This window comes from Seriola lalandi, unplaced genomic scaffold, assembly GCF_002814215.2.
Source record: "Seriola lalandi dorsalis isolate HSWRI2012SDOR001 ecotype SW California unplaced genomic scaffold, Sedor1 jcf7180002054861, whole genome shotgun sequence".
Lineage (NCBI taxonomy): Eukaryota > Metazoa > Chordata > Actinopteri > Carangiformes > Carangidae > Seriola > Seriola lalandi.
In genome coordinates, this window is record NW_019525414.1 from 560,017 (window position 1) to 576,063 (window position 16,047).

The 16,047-nt window shown below is 39.2% G+C and overlaps 1 protein-coding gene across 1 annotated transcript in view; it reads left to right on the forward strand.

The window, feature by feature from the left end:
* The window catches only part of LOC111670807 (piezo-type mechanosensitive ion channel component 2), a 48,167-nt gene that overhangs the window by 14,311 nt on the left and 17,809 nt on the right, over positions 1-16,047 (forward strand). The window contains exons 14-32 of the mRNA XM_087179667.1: positions 632-740; positions 981-1,102; positions 1,828-1,887; positions 4,078-4,226; positions 4,549-4,713; positions 5,022-5,063; positions 5,285-5,317; positions 5,588-5,700; positions 6,295-6,470; positions 6,633-6,809; positions 6,954-7,118; positions 7,647-7,847; positions 7,989-8,193; positions 8,852-8,953; positions 9,056-9,221; positions 10,982-11,225; positions 11,363-11,459; positions 11,977-12,136; positions 12,934-13,023. Of these exons, the coding sequence (XP_087035793.1) occupies positions 632-740; positions 981-1,102; positions 1,828-1,887; positions 4,078-4,226; positions 4,549-4,713; positions 5,022-5,063; positions 5,285-5,317; positions 5,588-5,700; positions 6,295-6,470; positions 6,633-6,809; positions 6,954-7,118; positions 7,647-7,847; positions 7,989-8,193; positions 8,852-8,953; positions 9,056-9,221; positions 10,982-11,225; positions 11,363-11,459; positions 11,977-12,136; positions 12,934-13,023 (2,576 nt within the window). The remainder of the gene's footprint in view (positions 1-631; positions 741-980; positions 1,103-1,827; positions 1,888-4,077; positions 4,227-4,548; positions 4,714-5,021; positions 5,064-5,284; positions 5,318-5,587; positions 5,701-6,294; positions 6,471-6,632; positions 6,810-6,953; positions 7,119-7,646; positions 7,848-7,988; positions 8,194-8,851; positions 8,954-9,055; positions 9,222-10,981; positions 11,226-11,362; positions 11,460-11,976; positions 12,137-12,933; positions 13,024-16,047) is intronic.

The following is a 16,047-nucleotide window of genomic DNA, read 5'->3' on the forward strand; positions in this document are numbered from 1 at the left end:
CTGACTTATAAAGCTTTAACACAGCGTATCCTCATAAACACTAGTAGGCTGGTGTGACCTGATCAGATTAGATTGGCATCGGCATCTCCCATGGCAGTATACTGTTAAATTCTGATATACCTTTTGCATGGTAGACATTTTGACATTTTACTGGCACAACTGAAAAGATCAGAGCCATTGTTAATGTCATCAGTAACACCTGTGCTTTTCCTACTATGAAAAGTCTAAGAGCTTGCTCTGAAATGATATTGGTGCCTGGAAACATACCACATCCTGACCAAGTGACAAGGACACAGAGCAAACACTGGAATGTAAAGTAACCAATGCTGTTCATATAGGATCCCAACACTCATAGTAAGACACTAATTAAGAACATTGGTTTTCAGGGAAGCACTGTGGTTTGCATCAAACAAAACATTTCATTTGCACCCACAGACCAGAGTCTGAGAACTGTGCATTGACAAATCATTTCTGCAACTCAAGTTCAAAGAACCTTTTTCTTTTACTCACCACATTATATTGGTTTGGTCATACACATATTATTCAGAATTTAACTGTTCACTATCGCAGATGATAGAACAATGCATTTACACCACATTTTTGTACTCATGATAAACTGTGTGTGCTGCAGGTTTTCTACAGCTTCAGCTTTTGGTTGATGTTTCGTCAGCAGCTGAAGGAGCGACAGGAGGAGCAGAGCTTAAAGGAGGAATCTCTTTATGAAGTCAAAGTCGTGCCACGTAATTTGTTTTTGGATTGTTTTTGTAAAAAGCGTATGGCTTTTGGTTTTAGAGAATAACATTTAGTTTGGAGTAATGGAAGATCTGTGTACTCATGAAAACCATCCTGACATGTGGACAGGTTATACATGTATAACAGACTTCAGTTTGATGAAAATTTTAAAATGTCTCCTTGCTCCCCCTCTGTTCACTTGTATATTCTCCCTCTGTCTCTCAATTCCTTCTTGTCTGTCATGTCAGTGGAGGAAAATCAGCCATCACCTCTTGTAGCGATGGTGATCTCAGGAGTGAAAGGGACGCTGGTGAAATACTGGATACTCTTCTGCTGCTCTATGTTCTTTGTGGTCAGCTTCTCTGGAAAGGTATCTATTGACAGACTTAAAAACTAAGTGTGGGAGAAGTCCCATTTATGACACATTTGTATTCAGACTTCCCCAACACTCATCTCTGAGCAGTTTTGTGGGCTTCATATGAAGTTACGAAGCTATGGTGAATTTCATAATAATACCAATAGCATTATAAATTGCATGCCTGAATTTTTCTGCTAAGGGGTTCAGGGCTTTGTTTTGATAATCTTTTGCCTTATTGTCACAATTTCATCTGTTATGATGATGAGGATTTTTTCACAATGATTTAAATTTGCTGTAATGCCATCAGTACGATGGCCCTGAGAGCTCAACACACTGCAACTTCAGAAAACACATGCAAAGACACAAACATGCTGCCGATCCAGTCCTACAACACAACAGGAAGTGTTTCAAGGGGACACTAAAAAGTGATGAACCTTGCTGGGACTTGTTATTCAATGCTCATTTGTGGCTTTTGAAGAGAGAGAGAGAGAGAGAGAGAGAGAGAGAGAGAGAGGATGATATGGCGAAAAGGGCCATGGGTTGGACTCGAACCTGGGCTATTGCGGTTAGGATTATGCCTCTATAGCAGCCCCAGGACTTTTTCCAGTAATCTTGTTGTCCATGTCATCTTTAATAGATTCTAGCATGTCAAGCAAATAATATACATAGCAATAACTGCCCATCATATTCGATCCATTTCAAATTGACCTAATCTTTACAATGTTTCATTTATGCAGGTGGTCGTGTACAAGATCCTCTATATTGTCTTGTTCCTCTTCTGTGTTGTCCTCTATCAGGTTAGTCATTTTTGGCTGCTTCTAAACAAACAACGTTTGTCATTTGAAATGAAGTGCACTGATATAGGACTCTAGTTATTCAGCTCCTCCAGTAAAGCACCATTTATAGGAAATCCTGCATCCTGAACAGTAAATATGTTAGTCCTTGGTGTGAAGATTGACTTTTATGTATACATGTATTTTCTGACTATGTACTGTACATATAGCAGAGTAAATGAAGGATGGAAATTTGATATTTAGATTCCAGGGGTCAGTAAGTGGAGAGGAAATCTGCTTATAGTTGAGATGCTGTTGCATCACTCACAAAGCCACTTCGGTGTCAGGTTGATCTTATACTTTAATGGGTTGACTCCTAAATTATCATTATGAATCATTTAGCTGTTGTTTGTGCATAAAAAGGATCAGAACGCATTTAGCTGTTATATAAACTCTGGGAATGCACGCGCACACACACTGTCTAAGGGCTTATCAATGTTATTTTGCAGTTAAAAGTATTGATTATGACTCATAAACACACACGATGCCCTTTTTGTTGCTGTTTTCTTGTTTTTTCTTCCCCATCTTATGTTTCTGCTGACCTTATAAAAACACAGCAGGCACTTACAAGAAAGCCTAATGGTTGTGGAGGTGACGTAAGACACAATAGCATCAGCTGTCTGTCCGGACAACATCTGCAACACCCTGCTGTTTTACATGCTGCAGTGTGTGGTGGGAGGAATAAAGACAGAAGTGTTATTTATGACAGTGAAGATATAGCTACTTTTTTCAGAGATGCAAAACATTGTTTTTTCTACATTCACTCATTTATTTCAGTTACTTCAGTTTACACACTTCCACCACACAATTTCAAATAAATTATGTCTTAAAGAGTAAGTGAAAGAATTACAGAAAGGTTATGAGAGTAAGAAAAAGGAATATATGCCTCTTATAATGTTAGACTTGAACATAAGCCACATTTAAACTCTGTAGTGGGAGTGCCTGTGGAACGGTTAGAGGAAACTAAACTCCTTGGAGTGATATTAGACAGCAGACTGAAGTGGTCAAAACAGAGTGAAAAAACTGTTGCAGCTATGGGGAGAGGTTTGAGATGTGCAAACATTTTACTGCATCAATGCATTTCTCACATTGTTCAAACATGGTTCTTACTCACTTGGATTACTGCCCACTGGTGAAGTGCATCAAATAAAGATTTGGAAAAACTACAGTTAGTCCAGAATAGAGCTGCACGAGTGGCTCTGAACTGAAATATTATCAGAATGCAAACAACCTTTAGGTTGGTCAGTGGTGAGGGACAGGGTGGTTATTTCTTTGCTTTGTTTTATAAGAAAAATGTCACTGTCTAAAATCCCAAATGTCCTGTACCATCAATTTTAAAGGCCACAACTTTAATACGAGGCATCAAGAGGTTGTTTTTTACTTCCTGTCTCAAAAAATGAATGCAAGGCAGTGCACTGTTCTGTACAGAGGAATGTAAACATGCAATGGTTTGACATCAGAAATTTCGCATTTAAGAAGAGTTTAATGAAATATCTAATGGCACAGAACAGCAGCGCCTCTAAACACAGGGCATGTTTTACTACATAATATCTAAATACGATCATTAATGAGGAACTTCTTGGGTTTTGTTTTATTTTATTTTTTTTACCAAATTTTATTCTTCAGTCACTGTATATGCTGTTTTTAGTTGTATTATTGTTTTTGAGCTGTATCAAGTGTGGAACTTGTCATTATCGGTAGTTTTACTGTTATTTGTATTTTTATTATTTATTGTTATATTATTGTTATTTTCTTGTTTCCTTTTTGTCGTTGATTTTTATTTACATTGTTTTGCATTATGATGTAATTTTTACTTGAGTGGATCCCAGGAAGAGAAGTTGCTACCTTGGTAGTGGCTAATGGGAATCCAAATAAATGAATAAATTAAATAAATAAATATTGAAAAAACAAAAACAGTCCACTTAATGCGGATAGTACTCATAAAGTTCATATCGTCCAAATGCTCAAACTCTAGAATTTCAGCTACATTTTTATACACCCATGTTAACATGGTATGAGGATACGAGTTTTAGAAAGTCACAGTTTCTTCTGTGATCATCACTGAAGGCCCTTTGAAGGCCAATAATGATGTTAAGATCTGCAGACTGAGAGAAGAGTTCTCTGTATATTTGTCTGTTTGTCTGTTTTCTTCAGATCCGTTATGATGTGTGGCGGCGGCTCCTGAAGACGTTCTGGGCTGTGGTGGTCGGTTACTCCATGGTGGTGTTGATAGCCATCTACCTGTACCAGTTCAGAAGTGTGTCTGGGCTGTTCAGACAGATCATGGGCATGTCAGAGGAGGGGTGAGTTTCTGAGTGTCTGCACATATAAGTTTGCGAATTGTTAATCATTTTATTAATTATTTTAGGAGTCTTTTTGGTCATCATGCAAAAAAAAAATCATTGTGCATTTTGTCAGAGCCTTACAGCACTTTTAGGCTGAGGTCTAAAAGTAAAAAAAATCCCCTCAACCTCGATGGGAAACAAGGAGAATTCATAAGCTCTGATCATGATGCTGCTCAGATATTTCCGGGTCATTTCACTCAGTTTGAACCTTCCTAAGAAAAAAAGACTTTGACCAGCGTTGGCCTTTTTATCATATTGTTTCTTCTCTTTGTACATCTAGACTTCGTGACCTGGGTTTGGAGCAGTATGACACAGTGGAGCTGTTTGCGCGAATTCTGCTTCCTGCTGCGTTTCTATTGGCTTGTATCCTCCAACTGCATTACTTCAACTCAGACTTCCTGACTCTCACTGACCTCGACAATGTACCTGTCAGACAGGCTTCCAGGTGAGATGGGAAGAATATGTGCTGGGAAAAACCATCCTACTCATGTAGAGATACTGTCACCTGACATAAAAATATCAAGTCAAGAAAAAGTACTAAAGCATTACAGAAGACTCCTCTGAGTGACAGATACTTAGTTACTCTTGTCACTATTAAAGGGCCGATATGACAAGTAAATGAATTAATTCTAATAGAAGATAGATAAACCACTACCATTAATGAATGATAGTTAAATTAAAACAAGCTCTTACTGTGGTTACTGTATGTACCTACTATATATCTCTGTCTCATTTGTCCATCTTTCCACCCAGAGATGAAGAACTCAGGAGTTCAGTCAATGTGATATCTGAGGTGTAAGAGATGCATTTTTTCCTCCACAAATATTTGTTTCATTCACATTTTAGACACTGTAATTTCCAATCACAGTTAATTGTATCTCACACAGTGGACTGAGTAGATGTAATCAGTGTTTCAATCCTGTGAATCCCAAAGAACAACAATAAGAGTTTGTGTGTTTGTTAACTTGACTTTTTCAATTGTTAGTAACACTCACTGTCTTTAATGTAATTCCCAGCATTAAAGAAAACCTTGCAAAGTTACAGAAAAGGTAGGACTCTTGCTCAACTTTTGTTTTTTGTCCTAATCTAATGACTCACAATTTGTATGTACACATTTTGCTTATGAATATGATTTATGTATTTAGACATTATGAAAGTTCTAATTTTGTGTTTTTGTGTTCCATTCCCTGTTACAACTAGTGTGTGTATAGATGTCTCCTGAACCTGATGCTGACGTCCTATGCAGTCTTTGTACATTTCTCTGATTGAGGTATTTCTGATTATTGTGTGAGAATGTAAAGCTCGCTGTTGTCCTGCAGGCTTGTGAAGGAGCAAATGGGAAATAGGAGAAGTCAGGAGACTCTGGACAGTGTCGGACTGCAAACCTCCCTGGATAAAGGAGGAGAGGAGCAAGTGGATTCATCAGGAGAGGGTAACTTCAGCTCACCAAGTGGCTCTTCAGTCTCATTTTGGTGGGTCAGTTAGGAGTGGGGTGAATAACTGATATGGCTTTATGTCGTGATGGGCTGTCCTCCAACAAGAATGTGTTGTTTATATGAATACGTTATTCACATGCTGGTGCTATTCACATGGTCTTACTTTTTTATGGGTTTGGATGATGAATTTTAGGTAGTAATTGGTATTTTGACATCCAACTGAGATCTATGAGACAAGTGCCTTTGCCACAGACATTTTAACTTACTTTGAAACTACTCTGCTTTCAAGCTTTTCCAGTTACAAGCAGTTATATTTTCATATTTACAGGATGACATAGATGCACATGGTGATGTGTTTCATAAAATATTTTGCCTCTAATAAAATCATGGGAAACAAACAACAAAAAAACTGTTCACAGTTTGAGGCCATTCTTTTAAACTTTTTTAGGTTATGTTTTTCTCTTAAGTCACACAATTATCTTTGTGTATCATAGATTATTCTTTCCATTAATCATTGTATGAAACCTAGAAAAGCTATTATGTGTGTTCCTTCCCTTGTTAAATTATGGTATTTTCTCTCTTCCTCCCAGGAAATGAACCCAGCAGTCAAGAACGCAAGTGGATTGTGATAGTGGACCGGGTGAGCCTGCTGATGGTTCACGCTCTGTCAGGACTCCTCAAGCTCCAGGAGCTGAGCTGGAGACTGCTGGAACTCCACAACCTCAAAATCGTTTCCTCCGGCATCATTTGGGTGTCACTGCAGGAGGTGGGATGTTTGGACTGGAAAATATTTAGACTTTGATAACTTTGTTGATGTATTCGATAGAGAGAATAACTGTAACTTATTCAAGTCAGGAAATTCAAACCACAGAATTCAGTGTTTGGAAAAATTGTTGGAAGGAACACGTTATGATTTCCATTTTCACAGGTGTCTCTGATGAACTTTGTCTTCCTGGTTTTGTGGGTGTTTGCACTCCCATTCCCACGGTTACAACCTTTAGCATCCAGTGTCTCCGCAGTATGGGCCTGCGTCATGGTAGTGTGCAAGATGTTTTACCAACTCAAAGTCATCAAACCCCTCGACTACTCATCCAACTGCACTGCAGTGAGTCTAACTGTGTGTATGACAGATAATAACAGCAGTATGAACTTGGTCTTTTTGTCATGTGCTTCATGCATCTTCCTTCATTTTTAGACATAAGCATGTGCTGAAAATGACTCTCACCTTCCTCTGTCTTTTGTACCTCAGGGCCTGGTATTTTTCAACAGCTCAATCCTGGAAAATGGAGTTGAGCTCAGGGGGAACATGGCGGAGCTGCTCAGGAGGTCTATTCTTTACATTGAGCCCGTAGACCCCGTCTACTGGTGTGGAGCGCTGCTCAAGTGTGAGGGCAGGATCCTCCCCTGTCTCAGGGTACAGTGAAACATCTGTCCCAGAGAAACTCAGCATCTGACTTTTCTTTGAAATCATAATGGTCACACGAAACTGCTTTTGCATTCCATTATATAATAGGAAGTTCACACAACCAGGTTCAAACGCTGACATACTCACCTATGCATTTACTGTAGGTACAACAAATACTTTTGATAGCTTTTTATAACCAGCAATATGAAAACACAATCCACAATTCCTAATTCCAGTTTTAATACAGCACTCCTGGATTTTGACCAAGAGTTTGAATTATTTTTGCCTATAAAATACTATTATATATATATAATATTCTGTATAGTGGGTCTGAGTAATGCTGACAAGCTACAACTAATAATGACGACATTAAACAGGCCGAAGTTTGTACAGTGCACATTGTTATTAACATTACATTACAAACATTACCATACAAACCTTTTGTTAACCTTATTATAATCAAATTATTAACATTCTTTAATATTTTTAACCATATTTAATATTATAGGAAGATAATTTCTGTGTTCTGTGTTGTAGAACCATTTGATGGTGCTGGGGCTGCTGGCGTTCAAGGTAACTATCCATCGGCACCAGCTCTACTTCCGTCTCCACAACGACCTGAAAACCCCCCCCTTCAGCATCATCTTCCAGGGCGTCACACGGCAGCACCTGGACCACGGCATTCTGCCATGCATCAAGTACTTCATAAACTTCTGCTTCTACAAATTTGGACTGGAGGTACTTTTTAAGGAATTAACTGTGTGTGTGTGTGTGTGTGTGTGTGTGTGTGTGTGTGTGTGTGTGTGTGTGTGTGTGTGTGTCCACACCTTTTCATGTGTACCTGAACTAACATATCGGACATTGACTTTTTCCTCTTAGATCAGTTTGATTGTGGCAGTCAATGTGATTGGTCAGAGAATGGACTTCTATGCCCTACTCCATTCTTGTGCCTTATTGGCTGTCCTCTCACGGCGACGCAGGAAGGCAATCGGGGAGGTGTGGCCTAAATACTGCTGCTTTACAGCGGGGCTCATGGTGCTGCAGTACCTGCTCTGCATTGGCATCCCTCCAGCTCTCTGTGTTGGTATGTCATTTTTAATAATCTGTGGTAGTTCTGTCTAAAGCTGTACTTTATATCCACTTCCTGAAAAGAGTGATGCTTTTAAATATCCATAAAAAGCAACAGCTCTGAGAAAACAGATGAGGAACTGGGGAGCAAGACAAAAGTGCTATTCACAGAAAATTACTTACCAGAAATAGAAAATCCAAGGATGAAGAGATTTACAGTGTCATACAATTATGGATTATGAGAGATGTCATCACAAAACAGTCCAAAAACTCCACAGCTATCAACATATAGCATGAAAGATGTAAAATTCAACAGCATAAACTGAAAAAGAAGCACCTTCCCAATATTACTATTATCAATTTAATCTGTCAAATTTGAATTAATTGATTATAGAATTTCAGAAAATATTAACAAAAGCCCATCACGGCTTCCCAGAGCGCAGGGTGGTGTTTTCAAATAGTTTTATTTTTTGTCCAAAATCCAAAGATATTGAGTTTAAAATGAGAGAATAGCAGCAACATCCTGACAATGGACAAGCTTGAACCTGTTGGTAATTTTGGATCAATGAAGGAATTGTTCCAGCACACAACACAACAAGATTTAACTGCAAAAACATTGCATACAAGTCCCATTCTCTGTTGTTATATTCTCCTCTATTTTATTTCCTTCTCAGATTACCCCTGGAGAACTGCAGTTCAACCTTTGACCTCGAATGTTATTAAGTGGTTTTACCTGCCTGACTTCGCCATGAAACCCAATCCTTCTTTCATATTCTGTAAGTCTATCTTCCTTTCCTTTATTTGTTTCCCTTCTCCTGTTCCTCTGTTCTTCTGTACGGTCTCATGTCAGTCGGCCCTTCCTCTCCTCCTCCCTGCAGACGACCACCTCCTGCTGCTGTGCTCGTCTCTGCAGTGGCAGGTGTTTGAGGAGGAGAACCGTGCAGCGGTGCGACTGCTGGCTGGAGACAACGTCGAGATCAGCCGGAGTCTGGATCCTTGTTCTTTCAACCAGTTCATACCCGTCAATAACTTCCTTCACTGCAGGTCAGAAACACTAACCCTGCTGTTCAGCTCTTTATTTTGTTTTTTATCTTCTCCATTTTCTAGAGAAGTATTTATTAAACAAAGAGCAGAGTCTTTGTTCTGTGTCCATTATGTCTCAATCTTGTCTTGGTCTGAATGTCAATTTGATTTTTTTCATGGCTATTTATACATCAGAATATGACGTTTAATTAATCATCTTAGCATATAGCACATGCCTGACCCTCAAACTCTAAATTTTTAGACGCTTTATAGAATAAGTGCAGGAAAAAGCCTAAACTATATAGTCAAGCATCTCTTCAAACAGCCTCCTGCTCTGTGGGTTAAACTGCAGGTCGAGGATTGGGAACCCATCACGCTGGTTTGTGGTCGCATAATTATAATTATGCAAAAAGCATAATGAGTTGAATTAGATCTTAACTTATGTCTGCTGTCAGACTCATGAAAGCTGTTCTGGTAAAGTCAAATTGCTGGATAAGCACTCATGGACATCTCCCATTTCCATGACATATCAGTGCCTTTGTTTATGGGTTTTATTTCACTTTCTGCAGCAGATTTACCACCATGCTGTCAACAGAATATATTTTACTATGACAAAACTCATATAAAGTCAGTACTTTCCACAGTGGACATTTGACATCAGTCATATTCATTAAAGACGCTGTGTTGTTTTACATTATAAGCAAAACTGAATTTTGGTTTTCAGCTTCTCAAATGTTGAGATTTTCTACTTCTCTGCTATGGGCATTTTTTCCAATGACTTATCAAATAATCAATTGATCAAAAAAGTTTCAGTTTTTACTTTTTGTTGAATGTGTTAGCAGTATCTGTATTCTTTAAGTTTGAACAGAGACAAAGTTAAAACCAGCTTATTGTCTGCTGGCTGTAGCTTCACATCCACCACACTGATCTATCTCCAGCCACAGAACCAAATAAATGTATTTTCCCAAAATCTCAAACTATTCCTTTAACTTTAAGTTTTTTTTAAGTAAGATTTTTTTTTTTTTTTCTGGGGAAAAAGAAAAAAAAACTTGTGATTGCCCCCCCCCCAAAAAATTTATTTTTTCATTTGCCTCTCAGAGGTCGTTTACACAGACGAAAAAAATAACTTTCTTCTCCCCAAAACCCTGTTTTTCTTTTCTGTAAATACAGAAAAATATGGAATTGTTGGAAGCTGGGAATCTCTGGTTCTTGTATTATTGTATTATTTTTCACAGTATGAAAAGACAAGTGTCATGGTCTCAGCCTGGAGGCTCCAGGATTTTGGTTTTTTGGACTTTCTTTGTTTGGTTTTCTGTGTTTTGGGTTTTGAGTGTTTCTGGTTTGGGTGTTTCTGGTGTCTGGTTTAGTCTTCCCTTTCTTGTGCTCTTTTTCCCCGTGCACTTCCTGTTTTATTTTGATAGTCATGTCGCCCCAGTGTCTGAGTTCTAGATTTGCTTCCTTTGGTTAATCATCCCTGATGTGTCCCACCTGTGTCTGCTTCCCCACCTGTTCTCCATCGTTAATCAGTTCCGTTCCTTTAAAAAGCCCTTGTACTGTCTTGTCTTTGTGGGATCATTGTTGGTGAAGATGTTTGGTGTGTGCTTTGTCGGTGGCATCGGCTCATGTATGGACTTTGGTTTAAATAAATCCTTTGACGCTGGTTCCTCCGCATCTGAGTCTCTCACCTTCACCCCTGCCTCATCGGCTCCGTGACAACAAGAAAGATAAGAAACAACTTAAATATATTTTTGTGTTATGTTGTAAAATGTCTCTGTCTTCAGGTGCTACCTTGACATGGTGAAGGTGTTTGTGTTCAGCTATTTCTTCTGGCTGGTGCTCTGCCTCATATTCATCACTGGCACAACTCGGATCAACATCTTCTGTCTGGGCTACCTGGTGGCCTGTTTCTACTTCATGCTGTTCGGAGGCAGCGTTCTGATGCAGCCCGTCAGGTACATCCTGCGTCTGTGGGACTGGCTCATCGGCTACACCTGCTTTGTGATCGCCATGAAGAACCTGCTGTCTGTGAGTTACCACACACTGAAGAAGTGTGTGTACAGAATAACTTAAGGCATGCAGCAGTTTACTGTTATTTAGCTTTGTCGGGCTCTACAGTGCTGATAACAGCTTGTCTCTGCCTTCACTGTCCTTTTTGTGGTCAGCTCGGTTCTTGTGGCTACCTGGACAGTCTGTTGAAGAACGGCTGCTGGTTAATTCAGGCCTTCAGCATGTTCTGCACCATCAAAGGCTACGACGTCCGTAAGTGTCTGTGACAACAGTGACTGACATCTTCTGTATGTCTGTATACATAATGTGTGGTGTGTTTTAAAGAAAATTAACGTTTATAGTGTATAGCGTGTTTTATATCACATGAATACTGCTGCTGTCATAAAGCTTTCAGATGTTATTTGCTTTGAATATGAGAGTTTAGTATCACATACTTTGCTGTCACTGTTTTTTATAATCCAGGGTCATTGTGTGCTCATAGTTTTCACAATGTACATTTTATGGGTTCATTGGGTTTTTGCTTTTATTTTTATTTTTGAGTTAAAGTCAAATTCAAATAGTTTGTTAGTCGACTGAAATGTGTGTTTGAGGAGATTTTAACAATACTGTGAAAAGCAGTTTAACGTGTGTTATCTTATGTCTGCGCATTAGTGTTAAAATTAAAGTCAGTGTTAGAGTTCATGTTGAATTCCAAACTGACACTTTATTGACCATCTATTTATATCAACTAACAGTCTTGTCTTCTATCGTGTGTGTGTGTGTGTGTCAGCTGAGCCTGACGATGAGTGTGAGCTGCCAGAGGGCGAGGCCGGCATCGTCTGGGATGCGATCTGTTTCACTGTCCTCCTGGTTCAGAGGAGGGTCTTCCTCAGCTACTATTTTCTCTACGTGGTGTCTGACCTCAAATCTTCTAAGATATTGGCCTCCAGGTCTGCACTGCACACATGCTCATCAACCTCCCCTTTCCAAATAGAAATAGGCTACAAATGACAGAAAGAGGTACATGCTTCAAAATTGAAACTTTAATCTGCAGAAATTCAAACTAGGAGTCTAACTTTCCTTGGTTGAAGCAGAATTTATTCACAGCTGTTTAGCTTTTGCTGTGCATTTTACAGATAAGGAAAACAGGAACTACTAGAAAGAGAAACTCAATTTATTCATATTGTGGTTATTATTGGACCATTCTCTTGGTTATGCTAGCAAATAGTTGGAAATAATTGGCATCAATTTACATAGTTCTTTCCTTTTGCACAACACAGTTAAATGTTATGATCAATATCATAACTGTACGAAGATACCAGACAGGGAGAATAGTAGCTAAGCTTCACTTACAACAAGGGTTCAGTGTTAAAACAAACCAGAGCTGTATTCATTTCTAGCTTATTGTATCTTTTGTTAATTACCTTTTGTTTGAGTATTTTTAGCTTGTGTTTTCTCTCTTTTCAGACTTTTACTAATTGTAGGATATTATCAATTGTGGTGTTTTAGCTATTGACTGTTTTAATGACATTATACATGTAAGAGCCCAACTAGGGACAGCAGTGGAGAATTAAACAGCTATAAACTCTCTGAGAAACAGAGTATTATCATGCCTTGTTTTGAAAATGGCACTGTCTCTATCAAATAGATAGATGTACTAAAAACACTAGCAGCAATGATAAAATGAACATAATGCTAAAAGTAAGTAAAGCCACGTTCTCTTCCTCTACCTTGCTCTATCTCTAAGGGGAGCTGAGCTGTTTGAGGCCAAGGTGAAGAAGCTGGTAGCAGCCAGACTGGAGATGGAGAAGAAATCTGTGGAGACGCTGAAGAAACAGTAAGACACACGCAGGAAAACAGTGATGTGAATTTGTGGATCCAGTTCAGTGGCAACCAACAGATTTTGTCCTCTTGGAAATAGTAAAGTGTAAACTAGAAAATTCCAGGAGAAATTTTGAATGTGCCGGCTGCTTGGTGCATGTACTTCACTCCTCACGTTTCAATCTGTTCAAAGGACATTGCTGTCAGTTTCATTCATGTCGTAGAGGCTTATCCTGACACTGACCTCAGTCACTGCAGGTGTCACTCAAAAAGCCTTTTGAAGCTGTCACGACTGGCAAAAATGACCTCCCCTACAACCACAGCAAGACATGTATACACGCATGTACATGCCCTAACAGAAGTTATAATAAAGCTATACCACCATATCCCCATATAGACGGTAGCTTCTACGATCAAACTTTTATGACCTACCTTACCTCTAACTTTTTTTTTTTTTTTTTTTTTGGGGGGGGGCTTTTGTGCCTTTATTGGACAGGGTAATAGAGAGAGACAGGAAATGGGGAATAACATGCAGTAAAGGGCCATCCGATGTGGGATTTGAACCGGGGCCTGTTGCAGCGAGGACTGTAGCCTCTACATATGGGGCGCCTGCTCAACCCACTGCACCACTTCTAACCTTTTTTAATACTCCTATTTTGAAGCTTAATCCAAATCACGGAGATGGTGTTTTTGTCAATACATATGAGTTTGTGTGTAGCAGTAGAGCTGCCCAACAGAACCGCCAGTAAGTTCTTTTTACCCGGTTGAGACTCTTATTTTGAAGGTTAATATCAAATGGTGGGTGTGTATTGTTGTGTGAGGCAGTAGAGCTGTCTACCACAGAGCCTCCAAAAAGCTTCTGTTATCAGATTGAGATACTTTTACAGGAAATATCCATATGGTGGTGATATAGTTTTTGTGTCTTTATGGTGTTGGGAACTGCATTAGTTTAACCTTCAAACGACAGTTTGAAGTTGTCAGGACCGGCCAAAATGACCCCACAATAATGGTTTTTAACCAAAATTGTCCTCACAATTATAGAAAGACGTGAACACACATGCAAAGAACCACACGTCAACACGCGCACACACAAGTTCACGCAAATACACTGTTGATTTATCTTAGAGTTGCTCTCATACCTGAGTTAAAAGGCTGGCTAATTAAACTGATTAATTCTTAATCATTATCAGCTTTGCCCATTTCTGCCCAGTAACACCTGCTCCTGAATTTGTATTGCAGTCAATGGGAGAGGTGGAGGGTACTCCCATCACTTCCTCAAAAACTGTAAAAGATGTCGGAATGAGACAAACTGGGTGATACAGGACAGAAAAAGTGGAGCTGTACCTAAAGACAGCAGACATTGCTGAAGATGCAATAAATATCACAATCCTCTACAATGAAGTTGCAACAACACCGCTAAAGTTCAGAGACAGATCTGAACAGCATGTAAACAACTGCTGAGTAAGTGAAAGTCACTAAAAGGAGCAGAGAGCTCTGAGCGCTGGAGCAGAACTAGTGTAAGTTTAAATGTGCAGCAGGTAGTTAGACACTGATGAAGAAAACAGCAACATTAACTGTGTTCAGACAGAGCAGCAATATATTCTAACAGTAACAGAAACTGACTGGAGATGAGACACCACACTGACGTCAGCACGTGAACGGCATCACTATTAGTGTTAATACATCAGAAGTAAATCACAGTGTAAAAATGTTCTCAGTGAAAGAAAAAAGTAAGTCAGTTAAAATGTTTGAGTAAACGTGTTACTGCGTTACATTTGAAAATGGAGAGAGGTAAAACATGTTATAGGGTGATAATATATGATAAAACTATAAAATTAAAGAAAATCTGTGTGTGTGTGTGTGTGTATTGCAGTGTATGGGGGAGCTACTATGATGGTTGAACAGTTCCTGTAGCTCAAAACTCAAAGTTAATTCAATATGTCTGCTGCTGTATTTACTGTTGTACTGTCCAGTATGAACTGTAATCTCTCTCTATGAGCACGTGTGTGTGTGTGTGTGTGTGTGTGTGTGTGTGTGTGTGTGTGTGTGTGTGTGTGTCTCTGTGTGTCTGTGTGTTTGTAAACATCACAGAGATCAAACAGTCACTTAACACTTATACAGGAACTACTATCCATATGATGGTGATGGACTTTGTGTGTCTTTCAATGTATGTGTGTGTGTGGTGTTGGGAATTGCCTAAGCTTAACCTTCAAACGGCCCTTGTTGGTTGTCACAATAATGGTTTTTAAACAAAATTGTCCTCACAATTACAGAAAGACATGTACACACACGCAAAGAACCACACATCAATACACACACACATGCAGCGTTAAGCCATATTTTAGGATTTACTCTAAATGGGGCACCAGTCCTCTGGGAGGACAACAATGAATTACTTCATTGATAAATTTATCATCTCATATCAGAAGCCATGACTTCTCGATTCAATGGATCTCCAGTCTCTACGTCAAAAGAATACAACAGGACAACAACTGGGTGTAAATAAAGGAGTTTATTAACTAAACTGCTATCTACAGAGTAAATGCAAGGTGTAATAATCATGAAGATGAAAATAATAATGAAATGAGCAGTGTGATGAGTTGGCAATGGTGGGAGAGAATATGTTATGGCTATACACTATGGCAGGCGTCACCAAATGGCGGACCGCGGTCCGGGCACGGACCCAGTGACGGTTATGCCCGGACCCGTGAGAATTATATTATAATTATAATTATAATATTAGGCCTAATAAAAAGATAAATCATTCGTGCATGCGTAGCTAATTTAGGTTATACGACAGAAACGTCATCAATAGCCAAGCCAATCAAATCGATTGTTTACCTTTCAGCACCAGAGAATAGAGGGGGGGGGGGATGGCTTGAGAAAAGTAGACAGTGAAAACCGAACTTTTAAAGATGAATGGACGGACCAATACATGTTCGTCCTGCCTGCCGCCAGTTCTAAACCTGTGTCTCATATGCTGTGAAACTGTGGCGTTAATAAAAAGGAGCAACGTTAAGCGTCACTATGAGACCAAACA